At 38.9% G+C, this 17,671-nt stretch overlaps 2 protein-coding genes across 3 annotated transcripts in view; one reads left to right on the top strand and one right to left on the bottom strand.

The window, feature by feature from the left end:
• Positions 1 to 8,378, top strand: part of stt3b (STT3 oligosaccharyltransferase complex catalytic subunit B) — a 69,590-nt gene extending 61,212 nt beyond the window's left edge. The window contains exons 12-16 of the mRNA XM_062991335.1: positions 585 to 756; positions 4,308 to 4,481; positions 4,611 to 4,724; positions 4,818 to 5,024; positions 6,855 to 8,378. Coding sequence (XP_062847405.1) covers positions 585 to 756; positions 4,308 to 4,481; positions 4,611 to 4,724; positions 4,818 to 5,024; positions 6,855 to 6,935 — 748 coding nt within the window. The 3' untranslated portion in view covers positions 6,936 to 8,378. The remainder of the gene's footprint in view (positions 1 to 584; positions 757 to 4,307; positions 4,482 to 4,610; positions 4,725 to 4,817; positions 5,025 to 6,854) is intronic.
• A 7,240-nt stretch (positions 8,379 to 15,618) lies between these two features.
• osbpl10b (oxysterol binding protein-like 10b) overlaps positions 15,619 to 17,671 on the bottom strand; it is a 103,863-nt gene continuing 101,810 nt past the window's right edge. For both annotated transcript variants that reach the window (XM_062991332.1, XM_062991333.1), the window contains exons 11-12: positions 17,501 to 17,654; positions 15,619 to 17,082 (exon numbers count right to left, since the gene is read on the bottom strand). In XM_062991332.1, coding sequence (XP_062847402.1) covers positions 17,035 to 17,082; positions 17,501 to 17,654 — 202 coding nt within the window. In that variant the 3' untranslated portion in view covers positions 15,619 to 17,034. The remainder of the gene's footprint in view (positions 17,083 to 17,500; positions 17,655 to 17,671) is intronic.

Below are 17,671 nucleotides of genomic sequence, written 5' to 3'. Positions count from 1 at the left end.
AAATAGAAAGCCTCTATAATGGCCAGTGGTATATGTTTAATATATGTGAAGTGGGAATATGCTGTTAGTACAGCAGTATGGTAGATGTAAATGTGCATTAGATAAATGTACCGATCCCATATGGATCAGTTTAGATTAGTGGTGGACACAGACTACATAAAGATAGTATAGACATCTTACAAACAAGCTGCTCAGATGGTGCTTTGGTCTATACCTTGTTCATGGTTTTCCTGCCTTGCACCCAAGATTCCCAGTGGAACCAGACCTGCCACAACATTGACAAGTATAAATCGGTTGATGAAATGAAATGCAATGTGAAATAAGCTTCAGTTTTATTGCTTTTTTACCCAGTCTGAGCTACTCATGCCTGAAACCGTAAAAGAAATTCTTAATTGAGAAAATACGAGAACACTTGTGCATCTTGCAGCCATAAAAATAAAAATGAAAATATGAAGTGGACTCAAAGTATAAGGAAAGGAAAAGAAACTACTGACAGACTGAAATGTAATTCCTAGCATTTCATTAATGGCACAAGTACACGTCTAAGTGATATTGATTTTTTGTTTTCTTTTTGGGACAAACAGGTCAAGGAACATTCTGGATGATTTCCGTGAGGCGTATTACTGGCTGAGGCAGAACACGGACGAGCATGCACGGGTCATGTCATGGTGGGATTACGGCTATCAGATAGCAGGCATGGCCAACCGCACCACGCTGGTAGACAACAACACCTGGAACAACAGTCACATAGCACTGGTAAGCACAGCCACTGTTTTTAATCAGCAGATCTAGAACACCTGGCTCTATTACATTTACATTTAACAGATGCCTTTATCCTAAGCGACTTACAGTAGTGTGACAGTATATTGTCTGAGCAATTGAGGGTTAAGGGCCTTGCTCAAGGGCCCAACAGCAGCAACCTGGCAGTGGTGGGGCTTGAACCAGCAACCTTTTGATTACTAGTCCAGTACCTTAACCGCATGGCTACAACTGCCAACAATAAGAAGTTTATTGTTAACATAATTAAATACACAGAATTGTGGAACAGTTTTAAGATGAAGACAAATGATTGTCTGTTTAAATATGTGGAAATGACCAAATATGCAGTGACATCTAGTGGTGCAACTTCTGTAAAACGTGTTGACAACAGGAATAATTCATTATCACCAGCAAATAAGATACAGTGCCTTGCAAAAGTATTCAGCCCCCTTAAACTTTTCAACCTTTTGCCACATTTCAGGCTTCAAACATAACGATATGAAATTGTAATTTTTTGTGAAGAATCAACAACAAGTGGGACACAATCGTGAAGTGGAACGAAATTTATTGGATATTTTAAGCTTTTTTTAGAAATAAAAAACTGAAAAGTGGGGCGTGCAATATTATTCAGCCCCCTTGCGTTAATACTTTGTAGCGCCACCTTTTGCTGCGATTACAGCTGCAAGTCGCTTGGGGTATGTCTCTATCAGTTTTGCACATCGAGAGACTGAAATTTTTGCCCATTCTTCCTTGCAAAACAGCTCGAGCTCAGTGAGGTTGGATGGAGAGCGTTTGTGAACAGCAGTTTTCAGCTCTTTCCACAGATTCTCGATGGGATTCAGGTCTGGACTTTGACTTGGCCATTCTAACACCTGGATACGTTTATTTGTGAACCATTCCATTGTAGATTTTGCTTTATGTTTTGGATCATTGTCTTGTTGGAAGATAAATCTCTGTCCCAGTCTCAGGTCTTTTGCAGACTGCAACAGGTTTTCTTCCAGAATGGTCCTGTATTTGGCTCCATCCATCTTCCCATCAATTTTAACCATCTTCCCTGTCCCTGCTGAAGAAAAGCAGGCCCAAACCATGATGCTGCCACCACCATGTTTGACAGTGGGGATGGTGTGTTCAGGGTGATGAGCTGTGTTGCTTTTACGCCAAACATAACGTTTTGCATTGTGGCCAAAAAGTTCGATTTTGGTTTCATCTGACCAGAGCACCTTCTTCCACATGTTTGGTGTGTCTCCCAGGTGACTTTTTATAGATATCTTTGAGAAATGGCTTTCTTCTTGCCACTCTTCCATAAAGGCCAGATTTGTGCAGTGTACGACTGATTGTGTCCTATGGACAGAGTCTCCCACCTCAGCTGTAGATCTCTGCAGTTCATTCAGAGTGATCATGGGCCTCTTGGCTGCATCTCTGATCAGTCTTCTCCTTGTTTGAGCTGAAAGTTTAGAGGGATGGCCGGGTCTTGGTAGATTTGCAGTGGTCTGATACTCCTTCCATTTCAATATGATCGCTTGCACAGTGCTCCTTGAGATGTTTAAAGCTTGGGAAATCTTTTTGTATCCAAATCCGGCTTTAAACTTCTCCACAACAGTATCTCGGACCCGCCTGGTGTGTTCCTTGGTCTTCATGATGCTCTCTGCGCTTTAAACAGAACTCTGAGACTGTCACAGAGCAGGTGCATTTATACGGAGACTTGATTACACACAGGTGGATTCTATTTATCACCATCAGTCATTTAGGTCAACATTGGATCATTCAGAGATCCTCACTGAACTTCTGGAGTGAGTTTGCTGCACTGAAAGTAAAGGGGCTGAATAATATTGCACGCCCCACTTTTTAGTTTTTTATTTCTAAAAAAAGTTTAAAATATCCAATAAATTTCGTTCCACTTCACGATTGTGTCCCACTTGTTGTTGATTCTTCACAAAAAATTACAATTTCATATCGTTATGTTTGAAGCCTGAAATGTGGCAAAAGGTTGAAAAGTTCAAGGGGGCTGAATACTTTTGCAAGGCACTGTAAATACTTCCTGATAAGAAGAAAATCTTTATAGAATAAAGCTATACTAGTTTTGTATGCGTATACACCCCTGTGTAATAAAAATGATCTTTGGTTACCTCCTGTTGCATATTTGTCACATTGATGTTGTTAGCCAAATAAATGAAATTTTTTTACACAATATTGTCCATTAAGTAATAGCCACCCCTGGTTACCCAATCAATTCAAATATAATTACATTTCTGGCATTTAGCAGACATTTTTATCCAAAGCGACTTACAGTAGTGTGACTTGAAGGTTAAGAGCCTTGCTCAAGGACCCAACAGTGGCAACCTGGCAGTAGTGGGGCTTGAACCTGTGACTTTTGACTGTCCAAACAGTTACAACTGTCCAAACTGACATAATTGGTATGACAGTTTAGCTAATTAAGTAAAGATTCCATTTCAGCCCAGCAGAATCCAACTCTCACTCATCTTGTACCTTATCAAAGTCAAGCAGTCAAGCAAATGTCTAAACGTTTATGAAAAATGTTCTTAGTTTGCGAAAATTTACAAGACCATTTCTATGACTCTACGACTCCACCAAACCATAGTGAGAGCCAACATCTCAAATTGTTGGTGGAAACTCCAAACAGTGTCCAGCATCAATGCCCAAAACTCCACACAATGAAAAATATGGAATATAGAAAATAGCTTGAGAAACAACTACTGACCAATGAAAAACATTTGCACAAAGTACAACTGGGTCTGAAATCACCTGTTATGACATGCTTTAACATATGGGCAGTGGTAGCTCAGTGTTTAAGGTACTGGACTAGTAATTAAAAGGTAGCTGTTTCAAGCCCCACTATCGCCAATTTGCCACTGTTGGTCCCCTGAGCAAGACCCTTAACCCTCAATTGCTTAAATTGTATTCAGTCATAATTGTGAGCTGCTTTGGATAAAAGCATCGTCTAAATGCTGCAAATTTAAATGTAAACATGGACAATTAGGTTTTTATGACGCTGTATGTATTAGCACCCTGTCTGTAGTGGGTGTGTTGTAAGAGAAGTTAAGAATTTGACCATCTTGAAAATCTTTTTATTTACAAACTACTTACAAAGTGCTTTAAATGAAATGATGGGGGCATTGCAAGAAAGTCCTGGGTTCGATCCCCAGGTGGGCGGTCCAGGTCCTTTCTGTTTGGAGTTTGCATGTTCTTCCCGTGTCTGTGTGGGTTTCCTCCGGGAGCTACGGTTTACTGCCACAGTCCAAAGACATGCAAGTGAGGTGAATTGGAGATGCAAAATTGTCAATGACTGTTTTTGACATTAAACTTGTGAACTGATTAATCTTCTGTAACTACTAACTACCATTTCTGTCATGTAACCAAAGTGTGTAAAACGTGACGTTAAAACCCTAATAAATAAATAATGTAGATTTACTGGATGCTTAGTTATAGAATACAGTATAAGTGTTTATGCAGGTCGTTCTGGTTCTCAGCCATTTCAGTAGTGCCATCTTGTGGACAGTAATTCTCATCACAGTCGCTTTATCCTGCAGGTGGGCAAGGCCATGTCCTCCAACGAGAGCGCTGCATATGAGATTATGAAATCCTTGGATGTGGATTATGTTCTTATCATTTTTGGCGGAGTGATCGGGTACTCAGGTGATGACATTAACAAGTTCCTGTGGATGGTGCGCATTGCAGAGGGAGAGCACCCTAAAGACATCAGGGTAGGTTGGCATTTCACACAATTTTTATGGTTGGGGGAAGGAGGAGGGCAACAAAACTTGTGTAATTATTTAAAACTGGAATGTGTTGTGTGTAAAGTTACTCTGACACGTGGCTTTATTCACTTTCAGGAGAGTGACTACTTCACTCCTCAGGGAGAATTTCGAGTGGACAAAGCTGGTTCTCCTACTCTACTTAACTGCCTCATGTACAAGATGTCTTACTATCGTTTCGGAGAGATGCAGGTCTGGATCCTCTTCTTGGCCTCTGTAGTCCAGGCTGTTTAAAACTCTTTACCCCCATATTTGTTTCCTAACATTGGCGTAACTTCTGTGCAGCTGGACTTCCGCACGCCACCAGGGTTCGATCGGACGCGCAATGCCGAGATAGGCAACAAGGACATCCGTCTGAAGCACCTGGAGGAGGCGTTCACCTCCGAGCACTGGCTGGTGAGAATCTACAGGGTGAAGAAGCCAGAGAACCGGCAGGCTCTGGATCACAAGCTCCGCAACAATGCTGTCAAACAGAAGTACACCTCGAAAAAGGTACGTCCTACTGACAAGCCACTGCAGTATCATTAACACCTCAGAACAACAGATTCCCAGTAAAAGTTTGATTGTGCTTTTCCCTGTTGACAAAGATTACATATGCTCAATACATTAAAAGAAATCCTCACCCAAGATAATACAGAAATAATACTCAATTTTCTTATAAAACAAGACTGAAAGCATACATATTATTAGGGCCCTACTAAATTCACAGGAAAATGTGCTTAATTTCACTGACCTCATTAATTAGGTAGTGCCTTGCATATAATACAAGACCAACAAAACAAGCACATTAACTGCTGTAAGTATCACAACTGTAAAAACGTGGCATTATAAAAACAAACTTTTTCAGTTTGGCCTTACCAAAATGGCACTAATAAAAAATAGATTTTTTTTATATATGTCTCATATATATATATATATATATATATATATATATATATATATATATATATATATATAAAATATATTAGGTTTTTTTTTTTATTAGACAGAAGCTTAATGTTTTAGAGTCAATTCTGGTTTCAGTAATGGTATTACATTTTCTGAAATCCATTTAGGAATACAAAGTCCTGTATATTATGGGCTGGTTTCTTAGAGCAAAAGAACTCCATTGTCATTGTTGTTGGTTTGTTTTTAACTAATCAGCACCAGGGGGTGTGTTGTACTTTTAATTAACTTTTAAAACCAAAGTGCACTTTGGCGAAAATACATCTGGGACCAGTCGGTGTACACAGGATGACATATGTTTTTGATAGAAGATGAAGTTGCCTCATGCCGTTTAACATGCCGAACCCAGATCACAAACACCTACAACATCAAAGACTATTAATGTAATATTTAGCAACATAAAAGATGAGACAATGCTGATTTTAGTAATAAAGCAGAAGTCACGCACACTTATTTATTAGGATTTTAATGTCATGTTTTACACACTTTGGTTACATTCATGACAGAACAGGTAGTTACTGGTTACACAAGATTCATCAGCTCAAGTTTAATGTCAAACACAGTCATGAATAATTTTGTATCTCCAATTCACCTAATTTGCATGTCTTTGGACTGTGGTAGGAAACCCACACAGACACGGGGAGAATATGCAAACTCCACACAGAAAGACCCCAGACCACTTCACCGAAGAATCAAACCCAGGTCCTTGTTGCTGTGTGGCAGCAGTGCTACCCAGTGAGCCATCGTGCCGCCCCCCAAGTCACACATATAACAGACACATAACTTCTGTGTATAATGTTTTACTGAGCTATTGACACTGCTTCCAACCCTACAACAATAACCTGCCTAGGGACTACAGATGGAAATTAGCTTTATAGCTAACTCTGGTACATTTACATTGATGTGGAAACAAAAATGTTGATTAATGTACATTGTCCCTGTTAAATAAATAAATAAATAAAACATAAATAGATGACTGACATAAAAAAAATTTCCACAACCATTCCAGCCATGAACATAGACCATGGGCAGACATGGCATTAAAGAACTAGACTTTAAACCTTAAAACTTTCTTACAAACTGTTCTGGAGGAAACACGAAAGAGAGGGGCTGATTTGCGTTGGACGCTGAACTTTAGCTTTAACGTTCCTTCTGAAGGAAGGTACAGGAAAGCAGTTTCTATATTTACGATTGTGCCGAAGTTCACTGGTCAGTGTTCACCGAGCCTGAACTTCACACAAGTGCTTTGTTCTGAGAGTTTCCAATGCAAAAGTTAATGTTTGTAGAAAAATTTGAATTGTGGCAAATTGTTGTTTGAGTTAAAAAGTTACTGTTTTAACTAAGCATCTGTTTTTGTCTTTTTCTCCCAATTTGCAGACTGCTAAGAGGAAGCGAGGATATATAAAAAACAAACTGGCCCTGAAAAAAGGCAAGAAACTGAATAAGAAATCAGTTTAGTTGCTAAACGGAAACAGAAAAATGGCAAACAAGGCATAACAGACTATGACAAATGCAACCAGTAAATCCACCAATCAAGAAGAAAAACAAGTCGTCTGGCATCTAACCACCTGAAAAGAATTGATTGGAGGCTTTGACCACGTGATTGCTGTGACGACGCAGAGGCTGTGTGAAATGGAGGAGGACAGGACCTGCACAGGTTCTCTACCGTTTTTAATCCGGTTTATTTTGGACTTTTTTTTTTGTTTCTTTTGTACTTGAATGTGTTCGTAAGGCAGATGAGCTGTCCTGTCCATCAAGATGGTCAGCTTCTGTTTGTGGAACAGTTAAACCTAATTCACCACAACGATATTATGAAATATGAAGTGATTAAGATGAGTGAACCTTGGAGCAATAGCACCAAAGATTTTTTTTTTCTCCTCTAATCCTGTGTTGTTACTTATTGATTAAAAATAAAAGCTGTAGAGTGCGACCTATGGAATGTGTACAGTGTAAGACAGTCTGGCCCTGCTGCCTAGTTCCCAGGATGCATTAGGAGTGTACGTCACCTGAATGTGTGATTATCTCAGCATTGCAAAGTACTGAGTTATTACAGTGTGCTTAATTATTAATCATTTTTTAATAGAATTTCATTTTCATTCTTCTTGCATTGTTTTTTTTATTCAACTAATTAAATACCTGTGTGATTTCGGTTTCGCTTTCGTCCTGAGGTCTGGGTTTGGATTTGACTGTTTCAGAAGGTAAATGCTGTAGAATGACACTTGAATCAAAGCCGTACTAGAATTTTGGGCCTAGTAAGAATCTTGCTCTCTCTGTTTTCCCACAATAACAGTCTCGCTCTGTCTGTCCTAAATACAGGAGAGGTGACACTTGTAATAGTTGTAGGATTTTATAAAAGGCTGCATTACTAGCCTGGGCACTTAGTTCATCTTAAAGTGGATCCACTATCGACTAGCATGCAGGTGAGAAGTGTGTAGTGACACCTTTCTCTAGGTTTCTTTTTCCACCTCTGGTAGATTCTTGGTCATTCCTGTCATGCTCATCAGATTTCCTCCCTTGGTTTGGTCTCTTGCTCCATGTTTCTTTTTTCCCCTTTTTCTTCTTACTTAGTAAGCTGTGTATACTTCATCTCTTCTTTACAGGCAGATGTTCTAGTCATTTTGAGAAAGACGTGTTTTCACCTTAACAGCCATCTGCCTAACATCATATCTATTTCATAAGAATAGACTAGAGCTATTTATTTATAAGAACAAATGGAAGTAAAGGGAGTTGAAGAGCAGCTCATTATAAAATGCAAAACTGCAAATGTAAAAGTTGTTGGAGGTTCTTCCACAATATGTAAGAGTTGATTTAGAAATTAAATATGGATGCTGATGTCAGGGTAAGCAATGCCTTTGTGATTAAAGACGTTTATAAAAGGTTCTGCCTTATCACCAGTAACAATGTTTGTACTTTTTTATGTCTCATCATTTTATTGCCCTCTGCTTCAGTCTTATCTGGCTATTGCATTAAAAGAAGAAAAAGTACATTTCTGTGTCTCTTGATGCATGCTCAATAATCCAGGTACACAAATCCACGATCAGTTCATCTGGACACAAGTTTGGTGTAGAGATACATTTCGTCACTCACCCAAGTGATTTCTTCACACCAAACTTGTGTCCAGATGAATGAACTGATTCAACTTTGTAAATTTCTGTGTTTTTTAGTCCTCAATTTAATTAAGTCTTTTTTTAATTCTTTATTCTTGATTTCTTACACAGAGCAGAGCATCAGTTTAGCACACCACCCTCCTGACATGTATGCACTCACCAGCTGCTTCTTTTCACCTTCTAGTGACAGACTCCCACAGAGAGCCGTACCACGTACAGAAAGTCGTGCTAAGCCCTTAGTGACTCATCCACCACTCATACAGGCACCCCAATCAGATAGCAGAGGTGGAATTTGCATCAGCAGTAAGGAATCCCATTGACTCTTCCCGGTAGATAACTCAGCCAAGATTTAAACTCGTTAGGCCCCTGATTTATGTAGTTATATCATAAAAATATTCTAAATAAATAGAAGTAATGTAATATAATAAGTTAATATAACAATTATAAACATTTTTGAAAATAATTGAAATAAGACCTAATATTCGTTTGTGGGTTTGTTTGTTTTTTTGGATTTATTTGGTTTTGGTAAATAAACTGTACCTTAATTGTCTCTTTTTGGTTTTTAAATCAAATAAAAACAGACAATAAATAAATAAATAAAAATCCTTTCAACCTGCATTTAATTAAAAATAAGGTGAATTAAATTTTTAATGAATCAACTTGTGCATATATACCCTTCCAAAAAAGTTGGTCTAGTGACATTTTTACCACTGTGTTACATGGCTTTTCCTCCTACCAACGTTCTCTGATCATTTTGGAACTGGGGACATCAGTTGCTGTGAGTGGAATTTTCTTCCCATTTTTCCTTAATACAATTGTTACAGGCACCAGATTAGGAATTAGGATGGTGTACAGTATATCTACAAATATCTAAGTTGATGAGGTAAAGCAAATCTTTTGTGCTGTTTTTCATTTAATATGTGTAAAATATTATTAAAAAAAACACTTTTCTGTTTTTATTTGCATGTTACTTACAGTAGTGTTAAAAAAAGCAGTGATTTTAAAAAAGTGAATAAAGCACACAATCATTATAATAACTTTTATTTCCATAAATGCAAATGCACTGAAAATACTACACTTTCAATTCTAAATCAAAACATGAACAAAATTTTGCCAGTTTGTGTCAATCCTTTACAGAAAGTTAAGAAAAATGAATATTAGGCTGTTCAAAAAAATAGCAGTGCCAGCATTTTTCTTTAAAAACTCAAAAAATTTATCTATAAACTGAAAATGTTTGAGGTTTCACTTTACTTTCAATTACTGAACTAATATTTAGTGGCAAAACAATTGTTTCCGAGATCTGTGTTGTATGGAGTCGATCAACTTCTGGCACCTCTGAACAGGTATCCAGTCCAGGATGATTAGACTACTGTACATTCCACAGTTCTTCTGCAATTTTGGGTTTTGCCTCAAAAAAACGCGCTTCAGACGTCAGAACACAAGTTCTCTATGGGATTGAAGTCAGGGGATTGGGCTTGTCACTCTATTACCTCAATCTTGTTTGTCTGTAACCAAGATGTTTTGGGTCATTGTCATGTTGAAACACCCATTTTAAGGACATTTCTTCTTCGACATAGGGCAACATGATCTCCTCAAGTATTCTGATATATTTAAATTGATCCATGATCCCTCGTATGCGATAAATAGACGTAACACCACGGTATGAAAAACATCCTCATATCATTTTGTACCACCATGCTTTACTGTCTTCACAGTGAACTTTGGCTTAAATTCAGTGCTCGATGGTCGTCTGACATACTGTCTACGGCCACTAGACCCAAAAAGAACAATTTTGCTTTCATCAGTCCACAAATGTTGAGCCGTTTCTCTTTGGACCAGTCAGTGTGTTCTTTGGGAAATTTGAACCCATTCAGGACTTGTCTCTTTCTTAACAACGGGACTTTGCAAGGAGTTCTTGCTGGTAAATTGGCTTCACTGAATCATCTTCTGTACTTACTGGTAACTTCAGATGTTCCTTGATCTTTCTGGAGGTGATCATTGGCTGAGTATTTGCCATTTTGGCTATTCTTCGATCCATTTGAACAGTAGTTCCACGCTTCCTTCTGCATCTTTCAGGTTTTGGTTGTCACTTCAAGGCATTTGAGATCATTTTAGCTGAGCAGCCAATAATTTGCTGCACTTCTCTGTATGTTTTTCCCTCTACTATCAACTTTTTAATCAAAGTATGCTGTTCATCAGAACAATGTCTGGAACAACCCATTTTACCCAGTATTTCAGAAGGAAACGCGCTATGACCAAGCTGTGCAACATTTGCCACCCTCCTAAATTAAATAAGGGCCAAATTTTACACCCGTTCTTCTGCAGAATGAATGACTTCACCAATTGAACTCCTCACTGCTATTATTTTGAACAAGCCCCTTTCAATCAATGCTTCAATTACTCAGAATGAGCGGCATGCACGTCCTAATTGTTGGGTTTGTTTTGTTTTCATTACTCTACTACACTTTCAAGTAAATTATTTGCTATGTAGAAATAGCATTTCTACTAAAAACAGTGATTTATCAGGTTAATGGTGTTTGACTGCTATTTTTTTTACCACTGTATGTCCCAACTGTTTTTGGAATTGGGTTTGTATTTTCAAACAATTACAGTGGTACCTTAAAACTCAATGTCGATTGGTTCTGGGACTGGCGAGTTTCAAAGTATTTTTCCCCCCATAAGGATGTATGGGGAAACCTGTTAATGCGTTCCATGGTCCTCTGGAACTGCATATATTTTAGACTTATGTAAAATAATGGGGTTGTTTTTGACACTTACACACTGAAGATAACACAAATATAATATAAAAACACTGATTCTTACAATTTCTCAGAATCCTGAGCTGTAACACAAGTTTAAAAGTGAAACGGTGATAAAAATCCAGCTAAACACAGATGCATATGAAGCTTTCAGAGTGAATCTGATGGTTATTCCACACGAATACATGGTGGCCATGTATGGCCAATTTGTGTCTGCTACAGGCACTGGCAATTGTGCCTACTAGATGGTGCCCAGCAGAGCCGAGATTCGAACCGGGGTGTTAGCAGAATATCCCACTGCGCCAACTGGGCATTTTAAGAAAGCTTTTTAAGATGAGGTTTACATAGTTTGCTGCTAATTCTAAAGCTGCCTGTAGCACAATTCTGAATTTATTGAACTTGTGTACTGCATTTGTCAGCTGACCAAATTTTCTACACTGGTGCATGAAGGGTTTGGGTAAAAACACTGCAATACCATTACTTAATATTCACTGTAACGTGTTAAACAGAGTTTAGACCTCGGAAGCGTGACAAGTGCATCTTCATCGTTCAAGTGCTTCTTTATTTGCAGAAGGTCTGGATATGATACTTCCACTTCAAAGGTCAACAGAACAGATGGTTCAGGTTTGTTCTACTAATGAAAAACAAGGTTAAACAAGGTGTTGTGAGTAACATTCATTAAAGCATCTGTCTTTTACAGTTACTGTAACTCATTATCATGAGTCTAACACGTTTAGCTGCAGTGGATTCAGAAAGTACTCGGACCCCTTGACTTTTTGCACACCGTTTAGATTTGATTTTAAATTAATATAACTGCCATTAGTACCTATCGATCTACATTTAATCACCCATAATGACAGTGAAAATTAATTGATAACCAGAAAGTGATTTTTATTCACAGAAATATTCACACCCTTCACTGTTGCTCACTATATTGTGGCCAGGAACTCTAGTCTATCTGTTGCAGTTTTAATTGATTAGACATAGTTTCTAAGGTACTGAATTGTTAGGTCAAAAACCAAGCCGTGAAGTTCTATGAACTGTCAGTGAATCAGCACAATGAAATAGATTTAAGCGTTAATCAATATCTAAAGCTTTGAGTGTTGCCAGGACCACAGTGGAACCTCCCTAGAGTTTGGTCATCTGGCTAATTTGGAGAGTAAGAAATAACTCCAAAAGTTCTGTGCAAAGGACCTGCTGGATGGACAACCATCTCTGCAGCACTTCGTAAATCAGGCCTTTGTGGTAGAGTGGCACGACAGAAGCCCCCTGTTAAGTAAAATGCATATGACAGCCCATTTGGAGTTTGGTAAATGACATGTAAAGGGAAGAATTCTCTGGTCTGATGGACAAAAAGTGAACTTTTTGGGCAGAACAGCAAGCACAAGTCCTTGCCATTGCCATGTCTACGGTGAAACATGGTGCATCACAGGTATTGGGGCAAGACTGGTTAGAATTGAGGAAGGGGTGAATGCAGATAAGAACAGGAACATCCTAAAAGAAAACCTCCACTGCACAAGATAATTTGGGTGATACTTCACTTTTATTTTGCATTTTACCTCATTACCGCATTTTTCTCCCAATTTAGCTTAGTCAATCTGCTGCTGGGGACCCCTAGTGGTGCCCAAGGAGGGCGTGACTTGACTGCCACACACTCCCTCTGATGTGTACGCAGTCTACTGATCTTTTCTTATACACCCACACATCGCTGGATTTGCACGCAAGGCTGGCTTCACGCACAGAGAGCCACGCCCAATCTCTGTGCTCCTCCACCGCTGTGCAAGTGCCCTGGGCAGCCAGGTTCCTTTCACAGCCCAACTCCTCTGTTAAATTCAGTCATTTCCCACCCTAGCACACTGGAGGCCAATTTGTCTGCTGCAGGCATTAGCCAATTATGCCTGCTAGAGGTGCCCAGCCGACCGGTAGCAGAGCCAAGACTCGAACCTGGGAGTTCAGAATCTCTGCGCTGGTGTGCTAGCAAGCACCCATGATACTTCACTTTTTAACAACAGCAAAAAACACTAGAGTGGCTTCAGAGCAAGATTAAATGTCCTTTAGTGGCCCAGCCAAAGCCCAGACTTATCCATCAAACATATCATAAAAGGGACAGTGGTAGCCTAGTGTGTAGAGCTTTGAATTTGCTACAAACAAGCTGGGATTTGCGAAGAAAGAATTTCATTGTACTGTACACCTGTATATGTATATATGACAAATAAAGTGTATCTTCATCTTCATATCTGGGAAAGCCTGAAGATGAAAGTTTACAGATGCTCATCATTCAATCTGATGCAGCTTGAGAAGCTCTGTCTTGAAAAATGGGATAAACTCTCTAAATCTAGACGTACAAATCTAGTAAGAATGTATATAAAGAGACTTGCAGCTGCAATTGTGGCCAAAAAGGCTTTTAAAATATTAAATAAAGGGTCTGAATACTTTTGTAAAATTAATTTTACAGTAACTCACAGAAATGTCCTGGTTATTGTCCGTGCTAATTGCATTAACACTACAGATTGGGTTAAATAAGACTTAAATTGCTCTTAAAGCACTCTTAACATTGCTGTACAACCAAAACACAAAAGCAGGGTGTCCGTGTATATAAAGTTCAATTTAATACATTTTAAGCAAGTATTTATGACATTACATGTTATTTATCACCTAATGCTATAAAATATTAATATAGAACATTTAAAATATGTCTGATCAGCTCATATTTGACTAGTGTGTTACATTCTACAAACACATCATTGGTGGCAAATTTTGGTGGCTCGGTGGGTAGCACTGTCACCTCACAGCGAGAAGGTCCTGGGTTCGATTCTCTGGTGGAGTGGTCCGTGTCCTTTCTGTGTGAAGTTTGCATGTTCTCCCTGTGTTTGCATGGGTTTCCTCCCACAGTCCAAAGACATTAAGTGAATATTAGTATGAATCTAATCCAAACCTTGTCCGGGCTTGTATGTATGTGGACACCACTTTTCAAAACCATGGTCATTCAAATAGAATTGCCCTTCAGTGGCAGCAGCCTGTGATCAGAAAATGATTTTGATAAAATGATAGAGGAAAGTTAACACACATGGTTAAGTGCTAAGAGTATGTGTGCCTAATAAAAACGCCAGCCATAATGCTGCACCACATACACTATATATCATTTTAATAAATGCCCATATTTTAGTTTTAATTTATTTATGCACTTTTTAAAGTTATCTACACTTTTATGGCTTTAAGTTTTCTAAACACGCAGTCTAAGTATGGTACAGTATAACAATATTCATCCTTAAAAGCACTCTAGATACACTGATCAGCCATAACATTAAAATCACCTCATTGTTTCTACACTCACTGTCTATTTTATCAGCTCCTGATCATTACTGACTGTAGTCCATCTGTTTCTCTACATACTTTCTTTTAGCCTGCTTTCACCCTGTTCTCCAATGGTCAGGACCCCCACCGGACTACCACAGAGCAGGTATTATTTGGGTGGTGGATCATTCTCAGCACTGCAGTGACAATGACAATGTGGTGCTGTGTTAGTGTGTGTTGTGCTTGTATGAGTGAATCAGACACAGCAGCACTGCTGGAGTTTTTAAATACCATGTCCACTCACTGTCCACTCTATTAGACACTCTTACCTAGTTCGTCCACCTTGTAGATGTAAAGTCAGAGACGATCGCTCATCTATTGCTGCTGTTTGAGTTGTTCATCTTCTAGACCTTCATCAGTGATCACAGGATGCTTTTGGCTGGATATTTTTGGTTGGTGGACTATTCTCAGTCCAGCAGTGACAGTGAGGTGTTTTAAAACTCCATCAGTGCTGCTTATCCACTCATACCAGCACAACACACACTAACACACCACCACCATGTCAGTGTGACTGCAGTGCTGAGAGTGATCCACCACCTAAATAATACCTGCTCTGTGGGGGTCCTGGGAGAGTCCTGACCATTGAAGAACAGCATGAAAGAGGGCTAACAAAGCATGCAGAGAAACAGATAGACTACAGTCAGTAATTGTAGAACTACAAAGTGCTTCTATATGGTAAGTGGAGCTGATAAAATGGACAGTGAGTGTAGAAACAAGGAGGTGGTTTTAATGTTATGGCTGATAGGTGTATATCTATTAGAATGACATTTGGGACACATCCACAGCAATGAAACACAGCCCTGATTGAATGAACTGGTAAGTAAACTAACATTTTGCGTTTATAAACGTATTTATATAAATATAACAGTGTTAATATAGCACATTTGGTCATCTGAAATAAAGAAATATGTATATTTCTGCTTTGTCATTTATTAATAAGCCTTTAATAAAACCTCTATCTGATCATAGGTGAGGCCTACCAACAACACTGGCCACATTAGAACTGTTTACAGTATTCCATAACAGCTGCACACACTGAACTAATCTCAAACCTTTAGTGTATTTTCTTATTAATGCTTGATAATATGAAATGTTAACACGAATACTGCTCATTTAACAAATTGGTTATCTAAATAGCACAAATTGTGACAAACTAAAGAACAAATGGTTAATGCGGGAAGCAGTGCGGGTTCTGAGAAGCATGCAGATAAAAAAGAAATAAATGTGTTTTGATTTTTAAAATTGAAGCCAAAACACGTATGTAAGCCGGTAGGTCTTCAAGTCCTCCTACATTGTCAAAGCGGCCACTGTGCAGCATTAGGCACAGTGATTACACGCTGTTAAGGCCAATTCACACTAGATGTGTTTCTGAAGCTTTTTTAGACATATGGGACGTGCATCACAATGCAATTATTCTCATATTTAAACAAGCTTTTCAATCCACACCATCTGCTTTAAGTGTGCGACAGATGCGCCCTTGAGCCCTGCTCGTTTTACACATCATCATCTTTTTAGTTACATTTAGCTTGGCCATCCAACTAAAGTACGAACCTCACAAAAGTAAATGCCATAAATTTAACGAACTGGTTATTTGGATAGCCAAAATGGGTTAATTGCCCATCCCTAGTGCTTTAGAGTCTTTGGCAGATGCAGGCTTAGCAAACAAAATTAAATGACACTAGATTGAACTTCTTTGTAGCCATAAATGAAATGATCATCTAACTTTTTAGGACAATTTAATACTCATTAAGGCCTTAATGATGGCATAAAATGCAAATTCGGACTTATAAAGATCTTCAAGGACCTGCAAACACCTGGAAAAGCTTCAAATACTCACACTGCTAGTATCACGAGCATGTTATTCAATACCTAGTTGGGTTTTAATACAAACAACCTGGCCTTCAGCATAGCAATAACAATTAAGACACAGTGTTTGAAGGGACAGCATCCAGTGTGCTACAACCGGCTTGAAACCAAAGCCCCTGATCCTTTAGGAAGCATAGACGGATTAACTTGAAGTGGAAGAGAAGTGACTTTCAGCCTCTGCGTGGAATCTTTCAGTCACAGGCGGATAAATAAAATCCTCACGTCTCTCAAAATGACTGCTTTTTTAGTAGCTGTAGAAGCTTACTCCAGATTTTGGTCAGATTATTTGTTTTTGGCACCTTTGACTCTGCCAGACGGCTGCAGAAATGGCCAGCCTTTTTCCAGTTCCTGTAAAGTCTAGTTCTTCCAGTTCCATGGCTGGCCAGCTCTCTACCTGTGTGGCCCAGCCTATCTATATCCCACAGACTGGGCACTGTGATGGACAGCCAGCTTAATACTGAATGGCTTTCCTTAACAGTTTGTCTTCCACAGAGGTTTGTGATAGACCCAGCCTTCACCCTGAACACACACAAACACACACACATACAGTTATAAATATTCATCATATTCTGTTTTCCAGGGCAAATATTGATATTAAATTCACCCTGAATGTTATGAGTTTGTTATGTAATAAGAGGATACATTAGGAGTCTGTTCTCTTATGAGATGTTTGATTTACAGCTGTGCAAATGTGCTCCTGAGCTCTGTGAGGAAATGACACACCTCCTCCACTTGCCTTTTCCCCTCACTTCTTCCCCTGCATTAATGTCTAACAAAGTGACAAGGTAGGAAAAATGTAATGATGGAACTGCTACTATCTTGCAATAGCTCTCTAAACTGTTTCCACACTCCAGCTACACACAGGAGAAAAGACAATTTGAATGACATTATATGAAAAGCTAGAGAGAAAAGATATGAGACTACCACACTGTCTAACCTCTTTGATGAAGTATTTAGGTTTCCAGGCGGTGTTGGTGGCAGATCTCTGCTTCTCCTCATTGCGCTGTCTCTCCTCCAGCTGGTGTTTGTGCTCGGTGGCTGTGTCTATATCTCCAGCCTTCAAAGCCGAAGTCACATGCTGCCACAACCGCCTGTCAGTAAGAAATGT

Source organism: Trichomycterus rosablanca, chromosome 3, assembly GCF_030014385.1.
Source record: "Trichomycterus rosablanca isolate fTriRos1 chromosome 3, fTriRos1.hap1, whole genome shotgun sequence".
Lineage (NCBI taxonomy): Eukaryota > Metazoa > Chordata > Actinopteri > Siluriformes > Trichomycteridae > Trichomycterus > Trichomycterus rosablanca.
Note: the sequence above shows the minus strand (reverse complement) of the source record. Positions and strands in the feature narration are given on the sequence as shown.